Below are 23,351 nucleotides of genomic sequence, written 5' to 3' on the forward strand. Positions count from 1 at the left end.
CTGATGTGCAGCCACCCAGACTGTCGAGAAGTTCCTCCCAAGGGCACATTGCCAGATGTTGCAGAGCATGGGGACCTGGTGGACAGGTGCAGTTTGAACGGCCCCACAGGACTCATCCCAGGCAGGCCCTTGGGGAGATCCCAGGGCTCTTTGTTCCTGCCCTCTCAGCGCTGGAAGCCTTATTTAGAAAAGCCACACATTCCTCGGAGAGAGGGCAGAGGCCCGTGCCCAAGAGCACAGGGCCACAAGCCAGCTTTGGGGCCTCCAGCAAATCTTCTCTTCTCTGATTCAGGGCTGCCTGACAGCCGCTCAGCCTGTGCCCAACACAGCCCCACGGGCCCTTTCATGCTGCAGGAGTGCATTGTAGGGGTGCTGCCTGACCCCAAGCTCCTCCTTTTTAGAAGGAGAAGACCAAAGCCAATCAACAGACAGGGGCGGCGGCCCGAGGACACCTTTTGTCTGTGCTGAGGTGGCTAGAGCAGAGGAGGACCAGGAGGAAGAGCAGAAAGGAGCCTGGCCAGGCCCTGGGGAGATGTGGTTTGCCTCTGGGATCTGGTAAAACCACACTCATTCTCAGGGTGCCTGCCATACCCTCAGAGCAGGAATCTCTTACATACCTGGCCCCCTGGTGTGCGACCACTGATGGGGCCTCAGGACCCTGGCGAAGTCCATGCCACACTGGGCCAGCCTCCTGTACCTGTCCCCCACCATGCCCACTGGGGTGGAGTGGGCTGGGACACGCCTCACCAAGTCCCGGGTTTGTGCAAACCTCAGTTTCCCTGGTACTGGGAGCTCCTAGGGGCATGCTGTGTCATGCTCACTTCTGTGCTGCCAGCTCAAGCCTGGGACAAAGGGAACGTGAGGGCCCCCACCTCCTTGACCATTTCCTCAGGAACCTTCTGGGCTGTCTGTGGCCCTCCTTCCAGAAGTCCCTTCACTCTGAACTCTCTGGTGGGCTCCAAGGGGCAGCCCATTCTCTTGGCCAGCAGCTGCCCTGACCCGGTCCCTGGCTGAGCACAGTGGCAGCGGGCTCACCACCCCTCTGTCCACCCGGCTGCCCCACTCTAGGGGTTCAGGCAGACAGGTCACTTGGAAGATTCTTTTGTGCCCCATGTGCTTCCTGATTGATCTGTTTGTGCTCTGGGGCTTTATGGTTCTCTGTGAAGCTTTGGCTGTCATCACTTGGAGTCTGTTTAACCCTGTAAATGTTGACCAAGCGCCAAGTAGGTGTCAGGCCCTGGGCTGTGGGGATGAGCCCAGAAAGGCGGAGGCTCCTGCACACTGTGTGAGCAAACACCCTCTTCTCTCAGTAGAAGGAAGGTCTGGGTATGAGCCCAGGGGTGCAAACGCAAAATAGTAGCCTGCTTGGAAATTGTCCAGCCCGTTCCTCTCATTTAACAGATGGGGGAGCTCAGACTCAGCAGGTTAAGTGACTTACCTAAGGTCACACAGTAAGCATCAAAGGATGAAGGTCATTTATTCATTCATCCATTAATACAGTGGATGAACTCTGAGCCCCTGTCCCCAAGGAGCTCAGGGGAGACAGTGCATCACCAGAAGATTCCAGTGTGAGGAGGTACATGCTGTGACAGGGACTTGTTTGGGGCTGGAGGTGGTTCAGGAAGTCTTGCTGGAGCAGGTGCTCCTGGAGCTGAGTTTTGAAAAGGTCAGCAGGAGGGAGGTGTGAGGGGCACTGCTTGTGGCCGCGAGGGAGTGACGTGTGGGACACTGGGCAAATGGCCACAGAGGAGGAGACTCGGGCAGCCTTGAAGACTCTGAGCAGTAGAGGACATCAGTCCTGCACCCGTGATCATTTTGTGGAAACCCTTTCTCATCCCCGTGGCTGTCTCTCCCACTGGACAGACCCAGGAGTCCAGAGACCTGGCTTCTAGGCTGCGGCCAGCCAGTCACAGGTCCATAAATCCTGGCGGAGGCCCCGTGTACACAGGCCTTGCTTGGGCACTGGGGAATGGGACAGAAAGTGCCAGTCTGGTGGTGGAGGCAGACCCCCCACCCCCCAAGGTGAAAGCCGTCTGGGTGGCACACACATGAACAGAGGTGCAGAATGCTGAGGGTGGCAACCAAGACCTGGGGAGGGAGGGCTCCCTGAGAGGTGAGGCTTCGCTGCTCAGACAGGCAGCAGGCTCCCAGGCAGAGGCAACTGGCAACCTGTGCAAGGCCCAGCACGCAAAACCAACTGCACACCTGCCCACAGCTCTGACCCCTGCACACACCCCCATACCCTCTCTGACCCCTGCTGCCCCCCTACACTCCCTCCGACACCTGTACTCACCCCTACACCCACTCTGATCCCTGCACGTGCCCCATACCTGCTCTGACCCCTGCACGCCCTCCTACAACCTCTATGACCTCTGTATGGACCCCCACACCCACTCTGACCCCTGCACAGCCCCCAACACCTGCTCTGACCCTCCCATGCTCCTTCCCCTCTAGGCCTCAGCTTCTTCCTCTAGGAAAGGAAGGGTCCCTTGATTCCTCCAAACCCCCTGGAGCCAGCAAGGCCCACGAGTATGATCTGAACAGCGATGAGAAGGCCCAAGACTGGGGTGGAATTGCATGATGGGGAGAAGGGCTCAATGCAGAGCTACCGGAGCAGTGAGGGGCCTGCCTGGGTGGCGAAAGTCTTTGCTTTATTTAGACAGGCTTGAGATAGATGAAAAATGAAAGATTGAAAAGGTAGAGACATCACTTGGGAACAGAGGAGTCATTTTAAATTCTCTGCTGTTCTCAGAAATCTGTCTTTGCATAATGCTACCAGCCAGCAGGCATATTTTCCATTTTTTTCCTCCCATCTTTTTCTTCTGGTTCATCTTCAGTTGTCTGAAGTGCATGTCCAAAAAGAGAAGGTTGAAGGGGAAGGACTTAATGGAGTCATTGTCTCCGCAAGCCAAGGTGTTCCCGGCGCGAAAAGCACTTTGCTTCTGTGGGGAGGGAAGGGGGCTGAGTTCCAGCATGGCCACAGCACGTCCGCCCACCCTGGGTCCCAGTGTTCCCTTCTGAAAGGGGAGGGCTCGGTTGGATGGGCTCTGGGGGTCAGTAAGCATCATAGCTAAATGCTGTAACAGTTCCCAAACTGCAGGCACCTGACACACCAAGCTTATTTCATTTATGTCTCATGGTGTTCTCAGTGGAGGTGCCTTTCTGGAGCTCATTTGGGGACCCAGACACTTCACCCATCTTGTGGCTCTGACCACCCTGTGACTCTGTCCATTGTATGGTCCTTCCCACCCCGGGGCCCGCCCATCTCGTGGCTTCTCCTGCCTCCATTCCTCAGTTTGGCTACTTCTGCTCTCACCCTAGAGAGGGGGGATTGGGAGAGGGCTGCATGTACGGCCCAGGTCTGTCACCCCCCCACGTCCCATTGGCCAGGGACTCGACCACGTGTTCACTGCCAGGGAGGCCGGGGCTGCAGTCTGGCTACGCCCAGGAAGAAAGGAAATGGCTTCCCCAGACAGTCTCTGCAGCCAGAACCTTCTCAAGCTCAAGTGTTCCGTGAGAGAAGATCAGGGAAGGCCCCTCGTGGAGGAGGCGCGGGAGCAGACCTTGAGAGGCAGAGCGGGGGTGCTGCCTGGAGAGTGCAGGAGCCCAGCCCAGAGGCCGGCAGGTGCCGTCCTGAGCACAGAGCCCTGGGGTGAGGGTCTGCACGGGCTTTGGTGCCTGGGAGACCAGGTCCAAGTGCAGCTCAGACCCTCACTTAGTCTTTGTAAACTGAGACAGGCCTGATCCATTGAGTGAGAGGACAGAGCAATGTTTGTCTGGGAACTTCTTTTATTCCTGTTCTATAGATCTGTAAATCTGAGCTCAGAGAGGTAAAGTCTTGGCCAAAGGTCACACAGCAGGGGAGGAGTGGTGCCCAGACCCTGTCTCCTGACTGCCCACCCCTCCAGAGACATCTGGCTTCCTCCTTCCTTCCCCCTGCCCTTCTTTCTGTTTTCCCTAAGGAGGCTCCAGCCAGTGCAGCAAATCCCAGAGCCTCTTGAGGGCTCCTGGCCTGGGGGAGGATTGGTTCCCTTCAGCAGGGTGTCCTGCCCCCACCAAGCAGACCTGGTGACCCAGTCCCCGGGGCCCGGGCCACAGGCAGGCACAGCCCTCTGTGCTAGACACCTGCTCTGACCCTCCCATGCTCCTTCCCCTCTAGGCCTCAGCTTCTTCCTCTAGGAAAGGAAGGGTCCCTTGATTCCTCCAAACCCCCTGGAGCCAGCAAGGCCCACGAGTATGATCTGAACAGCGATGAGAAGGCCCAAGACTGGGGTGGAATTGCATGATGGGGAGAAGGGCTCAATGCAGAGCTACCGGAGCAGTGAGGGGCCTGCCTGGGTGGCGAAAGTCTTTGCTTTATTTAGACAGGCTTGAGATAGATGAAAAATGAAAGATTGAAAAGGTAGAGACATCACTTGGGAACAGAGGAGTCATTTTAAATTCTCTGCTGTTCTCAGAAATCTGTCTTTGCATAATGCTACCAGCCAGCAGGCATATTTTCCATTTTTTTCCTCCCATCTTTTTCTTCTGGTTCATCTTCAGTTGTCTGAAGTGCATGTCCAAAAAGAGAAGGTTGAAGGGGAAGGACTTAATGGAGTCATTGTCTCCGCAAGCCAAGGTGTTCCCGGCGCGAAAAGCACTTTGCTTCTGTGGGGAGGGAAGGGGGCTGAGTTCCAGCATGGCCACAGCACGTCCGCCCACCCTGGGTCCCAGTGTTCCCTTCTGAAAGGGGAGGGCTCGGTTGGATGGGCTCTGGGGGTCAGTAAGCATCATAGCTAAATGCTGTAACAGTTCCCAAACTGCAGGCACCTGACACACCAAGCTTATTTCATTTATGTCTCATGGTGTTCTCAGTGGAGGTGCCTTTCTGGAGCTCATTTGGGGACCCAGACACTTCACCCATCTTGTGGCTCTGACCACCCTGTGACTCTGTCCATTGTATGGTCCTTCCCACCCCGGGGCCCGCCCATCTCGTGGCTTCTCCTGCCTCCATTCCTCAGTTTGGCTACTTCTGCTCTCACCCTAGAGAGGGGGGATTGGGAGAGGGCTGCATGTACGGCCCAGGTCTGTCACCCCCCCACGTCCCATTGGCCAGGGACTCGACCACGTGTTCACTGCCAGGGAGGCCGGGGCTGCAGTCTGGCTACGCCCAGGAAGAAAGGAAATGGCTTCCCCAGACAGTCTCTGCAGCCAGAACCTTCTCAAGCTCAAGTGTTCCGTGAGAGAAGATCAGGGAAGGCCCCTCGTGGAGGAGGCGCGGGAGCAGACCTTGAGAGGCAGAGCGGGGGTGCTGCCTGGAGAGTGCAGGAGCCCAGCCCAGAGGCCGGCAGGTGCCGTCCTGAGCACAGAGCCCTGGGGTGAGGGTCTGCACGGGCTTTGGTGCCTGGGAGACCAGGTCCAAGTGCAGCTCAGACCCTCACTTAGTCTTTGTAAACTGAGACAGGCCTGATCCATTGAGTGAGAGGACAGAGCAATGTTTGTCTGGGAACTTCTTTTATTCCTGTTCTATAGATCTGTAAATCTGAGCTCAGAGAGGTAAAGTCTTGGCCAAAGGTCACACAGCAGGGGAGGAGTGGTGCCCAGACCCTGTCTCCTGACTGCCCACCCCTCCAGAGACATCTGGCTTCCTCCTTCCTTCCCCCTGCCCTTCTTTCTGTTTTCCCTAAGGAGGCTCCAGCCAGTGCAGCAAATCCCAGAGCCTCTTGAGGGCTCCTGGCCTGGGGGAGGATTGGTTCCCTTCAGCAGGGTGTCCTGCCCCCACCAAGCAGACCTGGTGACCCAGTCCCCGGGGCCCGGGCCACAGGCAGGCACAGCCCTCTGTGCTAGACCTGCCCAAATCATCCGCCGTCCTCCCAGTTGCAATAAGTGTGCTGAGGCCAGAGCCACTGTGAATGCGTGGCCTGGCTAACTTGTCACTCTTTCCTCAGCCTTCCTGGGCATGGGTGACCAGGGCACCGGCCATCCATACCCTCTATTCATGGGCATTTCCTCTCTGGCCGGGCTTGCAGCTCAGTCTCTCCCAGCACGTCTCCTCTCTCCCACACCACCTGCCCTTTCTCAAACAAGGAGGCAGCAGCTCTGGCTTCTAAAGGGGCTTGCCCAAGCCCTGACTCCACACCTACGCCCCAGCCACCATACCCACTGGCCCAGGTCTGAGCCATAAAGCCTTCAAACCCACGTGGCCCACAAATCCTGGCCTGGTGGCCGTGGAGGAAGTCCATGGGCTGGGAGACCCTGGACTCAGTGTGTGGTGTTGGCAGTGGGTGTTCCATCCTGCTCAAGGCAGTGACACAGCCACAGTCCACAGCCAGCCCTGGGCATGCAGGACATACCCCGGAGGCCACCTGGCTGGGGGCCCTTGCTCCTCTCTGGAGCCCACTCCTGCATGTCCCCTGGCCCTCCCGTCACAGGGGCCCTGGGACCCTGGGACCCTGGACTGAGGGGTTGAGCTCCTGAAGCCAGAGAGCCTCTGATGAGAGAACTCCACACTGCACGGGTCTCTTCGCCAACTCCAATTTGCCCTAATTTTAATTTAATTCCCTTTAATCTTTAATGAAAAGTTGTAAAAGTAAATTATTTACACAAGAGAGCCAAGCGGCTCCTCAGGAACTGCTCTTGACTGGAGGGTAATTACACATGTGGGTGTTGAATGTTCTCCCTCCCTGGATGCTGGGAAGAGGCATTCTGGTTTTTGAACTAATTAGCTGCCTCAATAACTGTTAGCCACTCATGCCATTTGCTGGACTGAAAGCGACGCTCCAGCTTCCCAGAGTGCGTGCCCTGACCATGGCTGAGGGGGACAAAGAGCCTGTGCTCTGTCCCCATTCAGGTCAGGGCAGGTGTGACCGTGGGGGTCTGGGGAGCCAAGGCTGCTGTGGTCCAGCCCTCAGGAGGCCGCGTCTGGGTCTGGGGGAGACACTGTCACACATGTCTGTGTCTGAGCCTCCTGGGCTCCAGCACAGCTGACAGAGGGCCCCTTCACAGCAGTGAGGGGGGCTGCAGAGGTGGGGGACAGGAGGGGTGAGGGGCAGCTGGTGTAGGGGGACTGTGCAGTTTGACCCCCCGTCCCCAGGCTGTGTACCACCTCTTTGCATGAGACCCTCGCTCATGGAACTGTCACCCGCACTCCTGGGCATTATCCACACTTCCAACCTCTTTTCCAAACTCTCTCTCAATATACATCAAAGTGGCAAATAAAATGTCAAACACCTGGGCCAAGGGAACCCGTAGTTGGTGTAGTTGCTCAAGGCTTGGAAGAGCAGTGGTGCGGGAGAGGCTGTGTGCGTGCACGCTCATGCACTTACCTACAAGTGCATGTGTGTGATGGTGATTGTGGGGGCTAAGACACAGCCACTGAGGGCCACGTGGTACTCTAGGTTGGCACATATTGTGTTCTGAGCTTCCTAACAGCTAAAGTGAAAAGGTCAGTTACTTGGCTCTCATCAGTAAAGAGGGAAAACATGCCGGCTTGGGCGACTGTGTACCTAGCAACTAGCTATGTTGGCATTAGAGAAAGTTCACCAGTTTGTGGAAATTAAAGGGTTTTATACTGGATCTGCCTGGGCCTTCCCTCACAGGATAGCTGGCCAGGTGTGGCTGAAGAGCAGGAAGCAACACTGACAGCCTGGGAACCCTCAGCTTAACTCTCTCTCTCAAGTCTTGGCTATGTTTCCCCCATAGGAACTTATTTTGCTTCATCTAGCAAGCGAAAAATCTCCTTGATTAATTCTGAAGCCAAGCCTTGCCTGAATCAAATTTGGCTCTAAAATTTAGGACCACCCAAGATGATGTATGTCAACTAGAAAAATGTGTGTGTCTTCTGAAATTTAAAATTTAAATATGCTTTAGCTGAAGCAGGGCTTGGTAGAGCCTTGAAAATTTGACTCATTTTCTTCCTAGGTCTTCAACTCGTTTATTCCCACTGTATGGTTCTTAAGTCTTTATATCTCATTTTTTTTATCCCAGATGAGACATTTGCCTCTAAACTTTGTTTGGTCCCCTGTTTCTCATCATCACCCAAGGCAGGAGAGTGAAGCTGTGGGTTGAGGCAGGGGAAGACATCCTTGCAAGGATGTTGAGTTCTGGAGGAAAAATCAACCTTCAGCTACTGGCCTCAGGAGGCATGTCCTGTTGGATAAGCCAGTTGGGCAGGAAATCCACAGGTCGTTCCTCTTTGGCACTGAAAAGTGATTTGAACATGACCCTGGGGCCGGTCCATGTTTTAGGACATTTTAGATGTTTCCTTCAACCACCTAAGGGAGCCGGCAGTGTAGGCTTTGCCCAGGGGAAGCCCCGCCCACCGTCTTCCACTTCTCCTCCTGGCCCCTCTGTGCCCACTCTGAGCTTGTGCACTGGGCCTGCAACCCTGGACACACACACGCCCGAAACACATGTTCAGCACCACCCTAAATGGAGGAAACCAGGCTCTCCAAGACCTCGTGTGGCCAGGCTGGTCTCTTGAAAAGTCCACTGTGGTTTAGAACCTCTGCTGTAGACTGAGCCCGAGCCCCTGCGTCCACGTGGGGGCTGTTCTCCTCCGACAGATACAGTGTCTGGCAAACATCTCCTGGGTGCCACACCCACCCGTCCCACAGACCAAACTAGAAGAAAGCTGAAGGTCCTCGGGGTCTGTTTTCCACCTGGCCCTTCTTCTTGGCTCCCTAACCCCTGCGTCCATCTCTCTATCCTGTCTCTTGCCTGTGGCCGTGCTCTTGGTCTGTGGTTTGCTCAGAGTTTGAGTCCTGACTGTCTCTGGTGGTCCCTGACATGCCTGGCCCCTGACTCTGCAAACTGTACTCTGCCATGCTCGAGGGGAGAGATTTCCAGCATGAGTCCCAGCCCTCTGTCAGGCCCCAGTCTCCAAAGTGAGGCAAACTCCTACAGAATGCAGGTTAAGGGCTTGGGGTTCCAGAGTGTTCTCCTGGCTTATAGGTGGAACAAGCAAAGAAAACTGCACAATAGGACCATCTCAGACACCTGACGCAGCAGTAGGGGTGCAGGGGAGCTTGTCTGCCCGGGAGACAGTGGGCACTGGACAGCATGGCCAGGCATGGATAAATTAAGAAAATGCAAATGAAAACCACAGTGAGATGCCACTTCACCCTCACAAGGATGGCTGGAACCAAAAAGACAGACAATAATAAGTGTTATAGAAGTTGTGGAGAAATCACATTCACGCAGGCTTGGTGGGAATGGGAAATGGTGCGGCCACCGTGGAAAACAGTCTGGCAGTTCCTGCCACAGTTCATAGAGTTGCTGTTTGAGCCAGCAGTTCTGCTCTCAGGGGTACACCCAAGAGAAATGAAAACCTGTGTCCACAAAAAATCTCACCCGTGAATGTTCACAGCAGCATCACTCCCAATAGCCAAGGGAGGCACGATGAACACAATGTGCCGCATCCGTGCACTGGAATATCATTCCGTCACGGAAAGACGTGAGCGCTGACACAGGCTGCGGCACGGGTGAACCTTGAAATGTTGTGCTAAGTGGAAGGAGCCAGTCACAAAACACCACACGCCCTGTGGTTCTATTCGTGTGCGAGTCCGAGTGGGGAACGGGTAGAGCTGGAAAGCAGGTGAGCGGCCGCCTGGCTGGAGTGGGAGGACCTGGGAGGGAGGGCGTGTTGGCTGAAGGGGACAGAGTTTCTTTCTGAGGTGATGAAAATGTTCTGAAACTGACCGTGGTTGCACCTATCTGTGGATATGCGAAAAACCATTGAACTGTACACATTAACTGGGTGAGTTGTGTGGTCTGTGAATTACATCTCAATAAAGCTGCTGGAAGAAAATGACCAACACAGACCAACTCTGCAGGCCAGGGTTCCAGGGACGCTCAGCACTTGCTGCTCTGCACCTCGGTGTCTTCACCTGTGAAGGGGGACAAGGAGAGTGTCCATCTAACAGGGTTGTTCCAGGGACAGGTTGTTACCAAGCACAGTAGTCACAGTGAGGAGTGCCATGCACTGGAGCAGGCTGGAGGGAGGGGAAGGCCCCTTCCCCATGTTCCCCGCCCTTCTCCTGGGGGTCCCTGGGGACACAGAAACCTCTGGCTGGAACCCCGGAGCTGCAGAGTGAAATGCACATGGCAGCTGCCCAGGGCTGTGTCTCTGTGGGCATCTGGTCTGACCCAGCTCCCTCCTGGCGCCCGTCACTAAATGCAGCAGAATGCAGTAGAAGCAGCATTTGGCAGAGCCAGCACAGGAGGCCTAAATTAGCCCCAAGTCTTCCCTCAGTAGCCCGAGTCCTAGGCAGGTCAGGGCAGCCAGAGATGGGGAACAGGCTGGAGAGCAGGGCCGGCCCCAGGAGCAGGACTGCAGCCTCCGTGGCTCTTCCAAGAATGCGAATGATGGCCCTGAGTCAGGCATCTGTCCTCCAGGAGCAACCCAAGCTTACTGACCCCCACTGAGTGCATCATGTGGGACAACCCCTTGGGTCTCCCTCCCCTCTCCCAAGACTCTCTAGGACCAGGCCCCCAGCCTGCTGCCACGTGGCCCACATCACTCAGTGTCCTTACGCAAACATGACAGAGAGCTGCACCTGTGCTCTCTGTCCTCCTAGGAGGTGGGCTGCCCAGCAGGTGGGGGCCACCTGAGACACACTTTATCTCCCAGGGGCCTTGGGTCTTTCCCTGCCCGTGGTGCACGCATGTCCCCATTCTCTCAGGCCCCACAGTGGCTGCCCTTGGCCCAGTGCAGGCTGGCTGGTGCTTCCCTTCTCCTCGTGCCCTGGCAGAGGGGCCCTGCAGAGTGGGCCCTGGTGAGCCCTTCCTCATCCCGCCTCTATTTATAGGCTGCGTTCCTGCCAGAGCCCGTCGACGTGCCACAGCATAAGCGTGGCAGTGATTTCAGGAGGAGTTCTGGGCCAGACACAATTAAGTCCGTGACTCTGGCTGGTATTAAATGTGAAGCAGAAGTAGGGCCGAGGGTGGGAGGGAAAAGATGGGCCATGGCTGATTTAATGCTTTGAGAAATGAGACTGATCCGCTCCCAGGAGATTTCTTACAACACGAGATTCTCCTACATAAATAATCTCCAGGAAAGCATGGTTCTGGGTGGGGAGCCCAGAGCGGGACGTGGCAGGTGGTTCTAGAGTCCTCTATTCAGAAGGCACTTCCTGGACACAGCTCTGATGCCCTCGTGTCATGGGTGGCATGCAGGGGGAGAGGTTGAGGCAGGGCTCAGCCGGCAGGTAGTTTTGCTAGGGTTTAAACCTGGGCACCCAACCCCATAGCCCACTCATTCATTCATCCATCCGTTCGTTCAGCAGATGTGAAATAAAACAAGTGTCTGTCTGCCTGTGCTTGCTAGTTCTGCATATTGGGGACACCAGGGGCAACAAGATAGGCAAGTGCCAGCTTTCCTGGAGCTTCCTGGGAAGGAGAAACACGGTTAATGATTAAACAAGTGGGTAAATGTGGTAGCCCCAGGTAAGATGCTGAGGCCATGGGAAAATATAAAGGAGGGGCAGAGAGGAGGAGAGGGCCAAGGCGTGACCCTCAGGAAGCAACTGGCCAGCTGGCGAGGGCAGAGGGTGCAAAGGCCCTGGGGCAGGAATGATATGCTAGAGGGACAACCAGGGGCAGTATGGGAAGGAGAACGCCCCAGTGCTGGAGGGGAACCAGCTCCAGGCCATGCAGGCTGTGGAGACTGCAGTGGGGTCAGGATTTGATCAGGACTCCCTTTTATTCTAAGCGTAAAGGGAAGCCATGGGCCAGGCAGGGGCCAGCAAGGAAGTGACACATCTGCTAGCGATTTCCCAACACCTCCATGGCTGTGTGTGGGAGGGGTCAGATGGGGGGGTGTGGGTGCAGGGAGGCCCGAAAGGGGGCAGCAGGCAAGGGCGGGTGGGTAGAGGCAGAGAACAGGACCAGCCGCACTGACCATTAGACATACCCACAGCCGGGTCTGGGGGTCCAGGCAGAGGGGACTCAACCTGAGCTGCCACCAGTGGTGGAGCCACTCTGTAGGGGGAAACGGGGGGAAAGCAGAAGGTCCCATGTGGCCAAGTGAAGTGTGAGACACCCGTCAGATGCCTGGGCAGAGATGTCAGGGTTGCCCCGAGGAACGTAAGTGGCAGCCCAGGGCCTCTCAGTCGCTTGTGAAATAGACGAATGACGTGCTCCTAGCCTGGGGTGTGTTGGATCTCAGAAGCCGGGGGCGGGCAGCAGCTGACATTCCTGGAGCCCCTCTCTAGCCCTTTCACAGAGGATCTGACACTTACCAACAACCTCATGAGGGAGGCGCTGCCGTTCCAGATGAGGAAACTGAGGCTGCAGGAGTGTGAGCACCTTGCTGGAGACTGCTCGGCTGCCAGACCACACCTGCCTGCCCAAGGCCTCTGAGCACATGGGGCCTCGGTGTCCCCAGCCCCACTGGTGTGGGGCTCTAATAAGTGACCACAAACTTAGTGGCTTAAACAACACAAATTTGCCACCTTACGGTCTGGAGGCCAGAGTGTGAAAGGTCAGCAGGCTGCCTTCCTCCCAGGGGCTCTGGGGAGGGCCTGCTTCCTTGTGGAGGCACCTCACTCCTCGGCCTTCCTCCGTCTTCAGCCAGCAGCGGAGCACCTTCCGCCCTGTCTCCGCCACCGTTGTCACCTCACCTGCTCTGGCTCTGGCTCTGTCTCCTGCCCCCTCTTTCCTTTATAAGGACCTTGTGATGACATTGGGGCCATGTGATGCTCTCCCGACCTCAGGGTCCTTCCTTAATTTCATGACATCTGCCAAAGTCCCTTTTGCCGTGTGAGGGGATGCAGTCACAGGTTGGGGGGTGTTATTCTGTCTGCTGTGCCACCCCCTCTGGTGGGAAAGAGGAATCAGAAGATTCAGGAAGCTTTTCAGGGCAAGTTTTGACCCTCAGACGTTCTGTCTCTCACTCACAACTCCCCGAGTTCCCGCAGGTCCAGGGTTCCCTCATGAGGTTGCCCCTGCCTGGAGGTCGGAGATGGGTCCAAGCTGGGATCGGCAGTCACTTTCCCTCCCTGGCCTGCCTCTTCCCCTCACCAGGGCATTCCAGGTCCGGGCAGAGAGGCCTACCTGCGCACTCAGAGCCTGCGGGTCCGCGTTCATTGTGGTCAGAGTGGGCAGAAGCCACCTGCCTGGCACATGGCTCGGGAGAGGCTAAAAGGACGTGTCCCTGTGGCATCTGTCCTCTCACTGAATCCTGCTCAGGGCTCTGTCTACACTCGGTCACCCTGTGCGTGAGGAAGGGCCCAGAGAAGCCGTGTAGGTGCAGAGTGCCCCCGTTCCAGGTTCTGGTCTTGTCTGGCTGCTCTTGCAGATCCCCCACCGCTGGGGAAGGTGTGGGGTGATGGTGAGGTTGAGGGTCCCCTCCCAAAGCCCCATGTGATGTGATTCCAGTCTCATCCTGTCTAGAGATGAGGAAATTGAGGCTCAGAGGAGTGGGGAGTCATGGAGAAATGACTCAAACCCAAGACAGTCCAGTCAGGAGCTACTGGCCACTCCACTGTGCTGCCTCCAAAACGGGCATGAATCCGCCCCATCCCAGCTGGGAGAGGGGAAGGGAGGCTGGAGCATCTTATGGTTGGATGAACCAGGAGATGAGGATGACAGGGAGCCCCGAGGGGCCAGGTCTGGTGCTCACCTAGCGATGGTTGGGAAACAGGCTGCCTGCTCTGTCCCCATGGGGCCTGCCCTGGGAACCCAGACGGGCTGGGTGCTGGGGCAGCCAAGGGAGGAGCCAGCCTGCAGGGCCCAGGGCCAGGCTAAACTCCTGACAGAGCCCCTGCTTTTACGTGTGGTTCTTAGTCCTTAATGGCCATTTAGAAACTGCTCCAAAACAGCTTGTCTTTAAGACATTTATCCCATTGTTTGTCACCAGCTCCTTCCTAGCTGTGACCTGACGGTGTGCAGCCCGAGCTTCTCTCTGGTCCCTGCTGCTCCATGCAGCCTGGCTCAGCAGGGGGGTCCATACCAGACTGGGCCCTACAGAAATGAGGCCACTTCCTCCTTCCTCGCAGGATGGGGCAGAAGGGAGTGCCCAGCAGTGGACATGTTGGGGCACTGGCACTGATGGGGTTGCCGGTCCTACCTGAGCACAGCCCTGCTATGAGGTTTTGTGTTCTCAGTCCAGGGCAGCTGCAATCATCGTCATTATCATCACTATTATCGTTAGATTCATTTTCACCGTATTTCCTAAACAGCACCCCAGGATCCCAGGAGAGGCAGGTAATGGCATACTTTTAAATTCGGGAAGCTTAGTACTCTCCATCAACAACAACAAAAAAAACAGACCTGTGCTCCACCCCACCACAGGATCTGCGATGCCGCAGCTGCCGGAGCTGCCCTAACCAAGGAGGGAGAAAGAAAACAGCTGTTTGTTGAGCACAGAACTTCATGAATCTGGCAGGGGGTCCGTGCAGGGGTCAGGCATTGGGGTGGCACGACCTACCGTCCCAGTGTGCTTGGCACTGAGGACTTCCTGGGATGCAGAACTTTCAGTGCTAAAACCAGGACAGCCCCAGGCAGACTGGGAGGGTTAGTCACCCTGAGACTGTGGACGCAGCAGAGAGCAGGGCAGGGACGGCCCGCCCTTCTAGAGCACGGCCTTCCTTCTGCAGTTACAGCTACGCACGGAAGCCCATGGCACGAGCGCTCTCCCTGGACCAGGGCAGGGACTGCCTGGTCAGGTCCTCTCTGCTCCCTAACCCCCACCCTAACCTGGGAGGTCGGGATCATTATCCCAGTTTTGAAGATTAGATAAAGGAAGCTCAGCTTGGCAGAGGGCCTCTCCCTGGTTGAGCAGCGGTCAGAGGCACAGCTGAGACCCCAGCCTGGCCTCCTGTGAGACCACGGTTTCTCTCTCCATATCCCCAGCTGCCCTGGCCTGATCTCAGGGCCACAAGTTCCTGTCCTCCTCCTAGAGAGAAAATGGCAAGGAAAGATTCCATGAAGAGCGTTCATAGGGAGAGCTGGATCTGCACCTTCATCAGCCTTGTCCTCCCCCGGGGCCGTGCCTAGCCGAGGCTAGGGAAGGGTTAAACATCCAGGCTGGGGGCACCTCTGCACATGAGCCCAAAGACCAGTCCTTAGCTGCCCCAGCAGCCCACACAGCTCTCTGCAAAATAAAATAAAAAAAGGAGAGCAGAGAGATAATGAGCCAGCCACCCTTCACTGATTTTGCACATAATCGTATCTTTCCTTTAATGGAACCAGCAACCGAGGCCAAGTCGACACCTGCTCTCTTCATCTTCCCCCATTTTATTCAAGAGGTTCAGACCAGGCCTGGTTGGGTTTACTGTTCAGGAAACATTGGCTGAGCTCTGGCCTGGGTGGGGCAGAGGAATGATGGGTGCCTCTCTGTGTCAGGCCACACACCTGTCACAAACAGGAAACCAAGGCTTCGCATGGAAGCCGCTGTCCTTCCAGCACTGGGCCTCAAAATGCAAGTCCCTTGGATGCTTGCTCTGCATTAAGAAGGGAATGAGATGATTCTGTGACTGAGTTTTTCTAGGGAGATGTTTCTAGAACCAGAACATATATCTCTTGCATGCACTATGGCCCCCAGGGCTGTGTAGCACAGCAGTTATGTCATCTCATCACAACCGTTAGCACTGGCATCAGCTCCATTTTACAGATAAAGAAACTGAGGCTCAGGAGGTGTAGTGGCATGCCCAGATAGAAGTGGTCAAGCTCAGGTCCCTCTGATCCTAGCTCCTGGGCGCAGCAGAGCAGAGCAGCTAGGAGAAAGAAGAGCCACCTTCCTGCTGCCTGCTGTGTGCCAGGCACCGTGGGAGATGCTCATGTCCACTGCAGATAGGCCAGGGGGCAGGGACCCAGGGCCACTGGGCTCATCCTAGCCTGGTGAGACTCAGCTTGAGATATAGCAAAAGCTTGGACTTAATGGCAAATCACAGCCTTAAAAACAGGATTGGAATAGAGAGAGATGTGTCTTTTCCTCCAGAAAGGCCACCCTGATGCCACTCCCGCACCTGCACTGAGTGCAGGCCTCTCCTCTGGGCCCCACAGTGAGCACTTCTTGTTGCTCCGTCACGCAGTGTCTCAGCGTGGCCGAGCTCTTGGCTGGCCTCTCTTTCTCTGTCTGGATTGTGAGTTCTCAGCACTGGGACTTGTTCCTTCACTGTGCTCCTCACCATGCCGGCTGCAGGTGCCAGCAGGGGGTGGGGGCCTGGCAGTAAGGGTTTGAACAACTAAATGCTATTGAGGGGTTCCTGCAGCTGCTCCAAGCCAGCTGGGGGGGCTGTGGGCATGGAGGGGGCTTCTCCACCCGGGGATGGGGAGGACGTGGCTGGGTGCAGGGCAGGGCCAGCCTTCCTGGGGGGCAGTGTGACATGTCAGCCACTCTTAGCGTCCCACTCATTCCACCCTGACGTGCTATTCTAGGAACATAAGCTCAGAATTCAGACAACGCTCAGTATAAAAACGTGTACATCAGAGTTATTTATGTACTAAAAAAGTGGACACAAGCTAAATGTGAGTGGGCGAATAAATCACGGTTTATTCCTTTAATGGAATCTTCTGCAGCCTTTAGAAACCCTCTTGCAAAACTTACAACATGTGGGCCATGCCCGAGAAAGCAGGATGCAGAATTGTCCCTCAGCTATGACAGCCACGTCAGTAATACAGAGGAGAAGACAAGAAGGAAATAAGCTCCCTGATGCCAGGAACGGTTGTGGTGGTGGGGCTGGAATTACGTGGGATTCTTAAAAATTATTTTTACTTCTAGGACTTTTCCAAGTTTTTTTTTAATAATGTTTTGTAAAAGCTTATAATTTTAAAGAAACAAAATATAGGGGAGGCTTGATCAAGGAAAGCTTTCGTGGAGAAGCGGTCTTGTCAGGCGGGTCTTGGCTGTGCAGATACACCCCGGCCCCAGCTCCTGGCCAGAGCCCTCGCTCTGCCTCTGTCTCTCTTTCCCTCCCCAACCCCACTCCCCCTTTTCCCCTCCCCCTCTTCTCCTCTTCCTCCGTCCCCCTCTCCACTTCTCCCTCCCTCTCTCCCAGTTTCCCTCCCCACCCACCAACTCCCTGGAGACCCGGATATTCCTGCAGGAAGGTCAACTGAGGAGATGCAAATACTCACAGAGGTCATCTTCCTGCTTTGGAGGGAGGGTTTGCTTGGCTGTTCCAAGGCCAGCTACTCTCTCTTTCCTCCTAACCTGTGCCTTCCAGGACCCCCATGAGGTGGGGGGGCTCGCCTGCACCCCTGTACAGCCCTGGAAGCCACTTCTCAGACCCCCTGCCATGCCCCCTTCACCCTAGGAGGCTGGTGAGTCAGACTCAGAGTGTCCTTCTGCTAAACGCACTCAGAGACCTCCTCCCTAATGGCACAGACCAGTGTTCTAATCTCCCATTTATCATCGACCTCATCACAAACCATGCATTAAAATAAGGACATGGCAGACACTAATTGCATAAGAATTGTGTTACCTTAGATCTCTCTCACACATACTTTGGAGAACACTGCGGTTCCAGGCATCCTTCTTACCATACCACGTTGATAAGGTTCCTTATGGTCTACCAGGCCCTGCAGCCTCCCTTGCCAACCAGGTCTTCTGGGAGCTGGCTGGCAGGAGGAAACTGAGGCAGAGAGGCTCTAAGCCAGGACTCACTGGAAACTAGGAGAGTGGCCCTAAACAGCAGACACTGTTCTCTCTCAGTTCTGGAGCCTGGAAGTCTGACGTGAAGGTGCAGCAGGGCTCTGGAAGGCTGTAGGGAGGCTCCCTCCTGCCTTGTCCAGCTCCTGGTGGCTCCAGGCATCCTTGGCTTGTGGCCATATCACTTCAGTCTCTGCCTCTATCTTCCCGTGACCTCTTGCCACATGTCTGTGTTTTCTCCTCTTATTTTCCTCAAAAGGACACTTGCCATTTGCTCTAGGGCCCACCCTAATCCAGGATGCTCTTATATCAAGATCTTTAACTTAATTTTATCTGCAAAGACCCTTTTCCCCAATGAGCTCACATTTATGCATATCTCTCGGGGGTCACCATCTGACCCACCACGCAGACCATCAGCTCATTTCCCTGGGAGGGAGTGCACCCCCTCTCAGCCCCACCGCCCAGACTCGGGCCCCTTGCCTATTGCTGCCCGTGTTAGGGGGTGACCTCCCTGTCTGCAAGGCCCGGGGGTCTGTGAGTGAGGGAAGAACAGAGGGATGGGATAAACGCTCCTTGCCAGGCTCTGTGCTGGCACCCGGGACAGAGCGGGTGAGGAAGCGTGCAGCCCCTTCCTGGGGGTTGCTGGAGGGAGCAAGTAGTAAGGCACCACCAGCAGGGGTGTGAGACAGGGGAAAGGGACCCTGGGCCTGCCTGTGCTCCAAAGCACACCTGGCCTGGGTACTTGGGAGCCGGTGGGGGCCCCTTCCATGTCACCCCTGAGGTTTTTGAGTCTCTCACCTGGGCGGGAGCCCCTGACTCACTGGAGCCTGTGGCTGGAGCTGGGCCCCTTCTAGGTGGCTGTGGCAGGAGCATCCAGGAAGCCCTCCCAGACCCCACGTGGACCCGGGGGTCACAGACACCCACTCCTGTGGGATGTAGACCCCCTGAGTTACAGCTATGCCCTTCCATGCCTCTCTGCCAGGCTGCCCTTCGGGAGACCAGGGACTGGTCACACATCTGCGTCCCCAGCGCCCAGGCTGGCGTGGAGTGGGCGGCAGCCTTGAAGAGGGAAGGAGGGAAGGAAGAAGTGAATCAGTGAGCTAGCGGGGGAGGCCAGCTGGGCCGTGCAGGCCGGCCCCTGACTGTCTCGTGTGCCTTCCAGATGTGCTAGTGGATGGACAGCTCTGTGACCGTGAGGAAGCAGCGGCCTGCCAGGTGGGCGACCCGGTGCACCTGGAGGTGCGGCTGACCAACCGGAGCCCGTGCAGCGTGGGGCCCTTTGCCCTCACCGTGGTCCCCTTCCAGGACCACCAGAACGGCGTGCACAACTACGACCTGCACGACACCATCTCCTTCGTGGGCTCCAGCACCTTCTACCTGGATGCGGTAGGTGGCGGTGTACGGGGTGGCCTTGGAGCCTCCAGCCATGCACGGCCCAGGCCCTCACAGTCGTTGGCCACTTCCCCAGGCAGCAGGCTTCGGAGTCTACACGCATCAGCAGACACAGGGGCTCTGTTGCCGTGTGTGCTAACACTGCATCCAACCAGCTCGCTGTGAGAGCTTAGACACTGTCACCTTTCTGTACCCCTGAGTCCTGGCTGATGAGACCGAGGGGATAATCCCCTCCCCTGAGGATTGCTCCAGGTAGTAAAACTCACAGATGGTGGGGGCTGTGCCCAGGACAGAGCTGCTCAGCAGGTCAGACGCTGCTGCGTGGTGCCACGGTATCACCACCACCCACCCCATGCCAGCCACTCCTGCTCAGAGGGTGCTGCACGCCCAGCCCCGGAGACTGATGAAGTGCACAGAGTGCAGGCTCCGCTGCTCGCCCCCATGTCCCAACCCGCCTCTCAGCGCCTCACTGTTGCCCCAGCACAGGCCCACGCTCCACTCACTGTCACCTCTCCCCACACTCCCGACCTCACTGCAGCCCCAAACAGTTCAGGGAGGCAAAAGTGGGTAGCTACTTTCAAAGTCAAAATCTGAGGCTCAGAGAGGCTCAGCGACTTGCCTGAGGCAGCACAGCAAAAAAGCCCCGGAGCGGGCACTGGAGCCAGGCCTGGGCTGCCCTCGCTTCCCCACAGCCCCACGTCCAGGTGGGCCCACAGGGCTCCTGGCGGCTTTGCAGGCTCTGTGCTGCTGGTCTAGGCTAATGCTCTTCCTCTTCTTGCTCAGGTGCAGCCGTCGGGCCAGTCGGCCTGCCTCGGGGCCCTCCTCTTCCTCTACACGGGTGACTTCTTCCTCCACATCCGGTTCCATGAGGACAGCACGAGCAAGGAGCTGCCACCTTCGTGGTTCTGCCTGCCCAGCGTGCATGTGCGCGCCCTGGAGGCGCAGGCCTGAGCCTGCCCTGGTCCCTGTTCTTGACCCAGCCTGGCCCCCCACCCTTGTGATGGGCAAGGTCTTCCCTGCAGCTCCTGTCTCCTCCTCGCCCACCTGCCCCGCCCAGCCCTCTCCTCCCCTTTCTCGCGCGGCATGTGTTCTGGGTGAGCAGGACCTGCAGCCACCGCAGCCGCACCCCTTCCCCCACTGTTCCCCCGGGGCCCCCCTACAAAGGCTGTGGCTGACTAAACCCCAGAGGACGGCACCCACCCAGCCCAGGTCCAGGGCACCTGCACCTGCTCCCATGACCTGGGGACCCCAGCCCTGCTCTGCTGCTCTCACCCCTTTGGCTGTAGGAAGAAAAGGTGAGCATGAGGGTGGGCCCAGCCCGGTGGGAGCCTCCCTCCCTCCCTTGGCCCTTGGAATGCCCTGAGAGCTAGTTCTTTTTCTAGAGGCTCCTGTGGGCAACCCAGGCAGGAGAGATGGCACTGTGGGTGGTCGTGGTGGATGACACCAAGAGGGGCCATCTGCCCACTGCAGGCAAACGTCCAGGCCTGTGCCGGGTGTTCTGAAGCCCAGGGATGTTTGCGCTCTCACCCCGAGCTGGGCTCTGGATGCCGTGGCCTGTGTGTATCTATGTCTGTACCAAGTCCTTCAATAAAAGGCCTGACTCCCTCCACCACCGCTTCCCTGCGTCCGCCTAACCAGTGTGCTCTGGGGGCCGCCCCCACCTGGTCAGCAGAGGCCAGATCTGGGAAGAGGTGGGGTCTTAGCTAGAGTTCCCCCATAAGCAAGACGGGAATTTGCGCCCAGGCATCTTGTCTGGGAGGTGGAGGGGCCTCCACAGGGGATTAGCCAGTAAAGGGAGCATTGTTGAGCCGCTGCCACAGTGGGCAGCTAGCCCTGAACTCCCCGGGGAACCTTGGGGAAAGAATGCAAACACACACCCCAGAATCGTCCCACAGGGTGAGTGCTGGCGTCTGTATGTGCCACCTCCCGAGAGTCGTGGCTTGGGGGCTCCTTCCTGGCTGTGGTCACTCCTGGCACTGTAGCCTGACGCCTGCAAGGGTGGCTTCGAGCTCCTCGGTGCCCAGCGAGCATCAGCAGCCCTTGGGCCCCAGTAGACACCAACATCATAGGAGCCCCTGGGCACTGAGAGCTGCCCGGAACACTGGGGTCATGTCTGGGCTCACCCAAGGCCACTTGGCCAAACAGGCAGAGCCAGGAAGGGGCTGCCCTGGCCCCCCATTAGGGCAGCATGTTATCTTGGCATCAGGAGCCTGTGGGGCTGGGGGAACTTCCCAAGGGCCTGAAACTCCAGGCCCTTGCCTCTCTGGGGACAGCAGGGTGAGCCTGCAGCCTCTGGGCCCAGGGAGTGGGTTTCTTGGCTGCCCATCTGTGGCCTCCTGCTGTCACCTGGCAGATGGTGGGAGGTGCATTGCCATGCCGTGTGGGCAAGGGTTGGTGTGCAGGTGCCCAGCTGCCCCCTCCCCCAATCCAGTCTCTCAAAGCACATTCATCATCTGCCTGTGGCTCAAGGCTCCACAGGGAAGCAACCAGGGAAGGTCATCTGCAGTAGGGGCTGGGGACCCTCCCCCAGAGCCCTCCCCTCCAGAACAAGTCCGAGCAGGGGTGGCCTGGCCACTCGGACTGTTTGTAAACAGAAACATTATCTGCTTACATCAACACAGACAGACCCCCAGATTATGCTGTTGAATGAAACAGCACATTTCAGAGTAATGGGTGCAGCCCAACCCACTCGTGTGAACGATGTTCCCCCAACTGTGCATTTTCTATGCATTGGAATGTCTCTATAGAAACATGTTTAAAACATGGAAAGGACACGTACCTCTCTTAGAATCGTGACCTTGACTGGGGTTGCAAGTGACACCTCATCTGGTGTCAGAATGAGGTCAAGGGGGACTTTGGTAATGTTTTACTTTCTTTTCAAATGTACAATAGATCGATGAAAATATAGATACAGATTCAGATATGGATATAGGTAAAGATACAGATATAGATATAGATTTGGATACAGATATAGATACAGACATAAATACAAACCTAGAACAGCTAATATGGAAAACTCTGGCAGTATTTGATTCTGAGTGGCAAGTATATTGGTGATTATAATTCCCTTTTTAAGTTTTCTACATTTTTTAGTTTCCAAAAACACAAAAACTACAACAGTTACCAGAGAAGATGCTGAATGCCACGAGAGAGGAGTCACAGGGGCAGGAGGCAAGACTGTCTTCACGAAGGAGAGAGTGTTAGAAATAACCCAGGCACCTGGGAAAATGACCCAGATAAGGTCTGGCTGTGATGCCCCCAGGCCCTTCCCATGCCTGGGGTACCCTTTCTGTCCTGGTGGAGAAGGTGACCTGGAGTCAGGACAAGGATGGCCCTGGGTGTGCTGTGAGTACTCAGAGCTTTGTTGCAGGGATGTGGGGAGCCAGGGAACCATTCTGAGCAGGGGTGCTGTTTGCTGGCATTCCTGTGGCTGAATCATTCTGGCTGTGGAGCTGTGTTAGTGTACAGTGGCTGAGACAGAGGACCTGGGACAGGTGTCACAGTGACAGTGCAGTGTCCTCTTGGTTCTTCCAGGGGCCCATGCTGTCAGCTCCTCAGAAGTCTTACAGCTGGTACTTCCCTAGGTCCCTGGTGTATCTAGAAACCTCTTTTCTCCTGAGGGCCGGAGGAGGCTGAGCCAGGAATAGACTGTGTCCATTTCACTTCACCAGCTGAGTGGGTTGGTTTTGCCCTTCTGATACTTGTTCCCTTTGGGCAGGACAAGCCTGCAGTGCCTCTGTAATCACCCAACCGTCACTCTCTGTCATCTGAAATTCACAAGGAAGAGCAAGGATTCAGAGGAAGATGTCTGAGAAGCTGAATTCCAGCTCAGCCACTTGTCAACTCTGTGACCTCAGAAAAGTCACTTAAATTAAGCTTTGGTTTTGTCCATCTAAAAAAATGCAGATAAAAATATTGTTTCCTGGGACCTTTTAAATTAATAGTTTGATGTAGTCTCCTTAATATCCCTAGCACATGATAGCAACTTCTCAATAAATACTGCCTTCCCATTGCCTTTCTTTTTAATTCCAACCATATGTCGTGTGCCTGAAATTCCAACATTCTCCTAGACCCTTAACATGGGACATTGCTGTGCCCCATTGGTCCCCTGCATAGGTTAATTCACTAGGTAACGTGAAGTAGTGTGAGGCATAAATTTCTAACACAAAAGGTTAAGTGGGAAAGAGTCTGTGTAAGGAAGGAGTGAGTTCTTTGTCATTAAGGCTGAACTCAGACGGTTTCAAAAAATTTAAGCATCGTATGGGGCCTCTGAGCCTGCCAGCCCAGAAAACCGCTGTCATTATGATATTTTAAGAGCCAGCCATGGTTCCAGTAAGCAGGGAGGAGAGTGAGGTATATGTGGCCACCTAGCTCCTGGGGTCCCCAA

At 56.1% G+C, this 23,351-nt stretch overlaps 1 protein-coding gene across 4 annotated transcripts in view; it reads left to right on the plus strand.

The window, feature by feature from the left end:
• TRAPPC9 (trafficking protein particle complex subunit 9) overlaps positions 1 to 22,940 on the plus strand; it is a 600,839-nt gene extending 577,899 nt beyond the window's left edge. For 2 of the 4 annotated variants that reach the window (XM_045560810.1, XM_045560811.1), the window contains 2 exons: positions 18,735 to 18,958; positions 19,748 to 20,573. In XM_045560810.1, coding sequence (XP_045416766.1) covers positions 18,735 to 18,958; positions 19,748 to 19,915 — 392 coding nt within the window. In that variant the 3' untranslated portion in view covers positions 19,916 to 20,573. Of the gene's footprint in view, positions 1 to 18,734; positions 18,959 to 19,747; positions 20,574 to 22,682 lie in introns of those variants that run through there. The other 2 variants (XR_006737185.1, XR_006737186.1) reach the window with 2 other exon arrangements.
• Positions 22,941 to 23,351: the final 411 nt, after the last annotated feature.

Source organism: Lemur catta, chromosome 9 (assembly GCF_020740605.2).
Source record: "Lemur catta isolate mLemCat1 chromosome 9, mLemCat1.pri, whole genome shotgun sequence".
NCBI lineage: Eukaryota > Metazoa > Chordata > Mammalia > Primates > Lemuridae > Lemur > Lemur catta.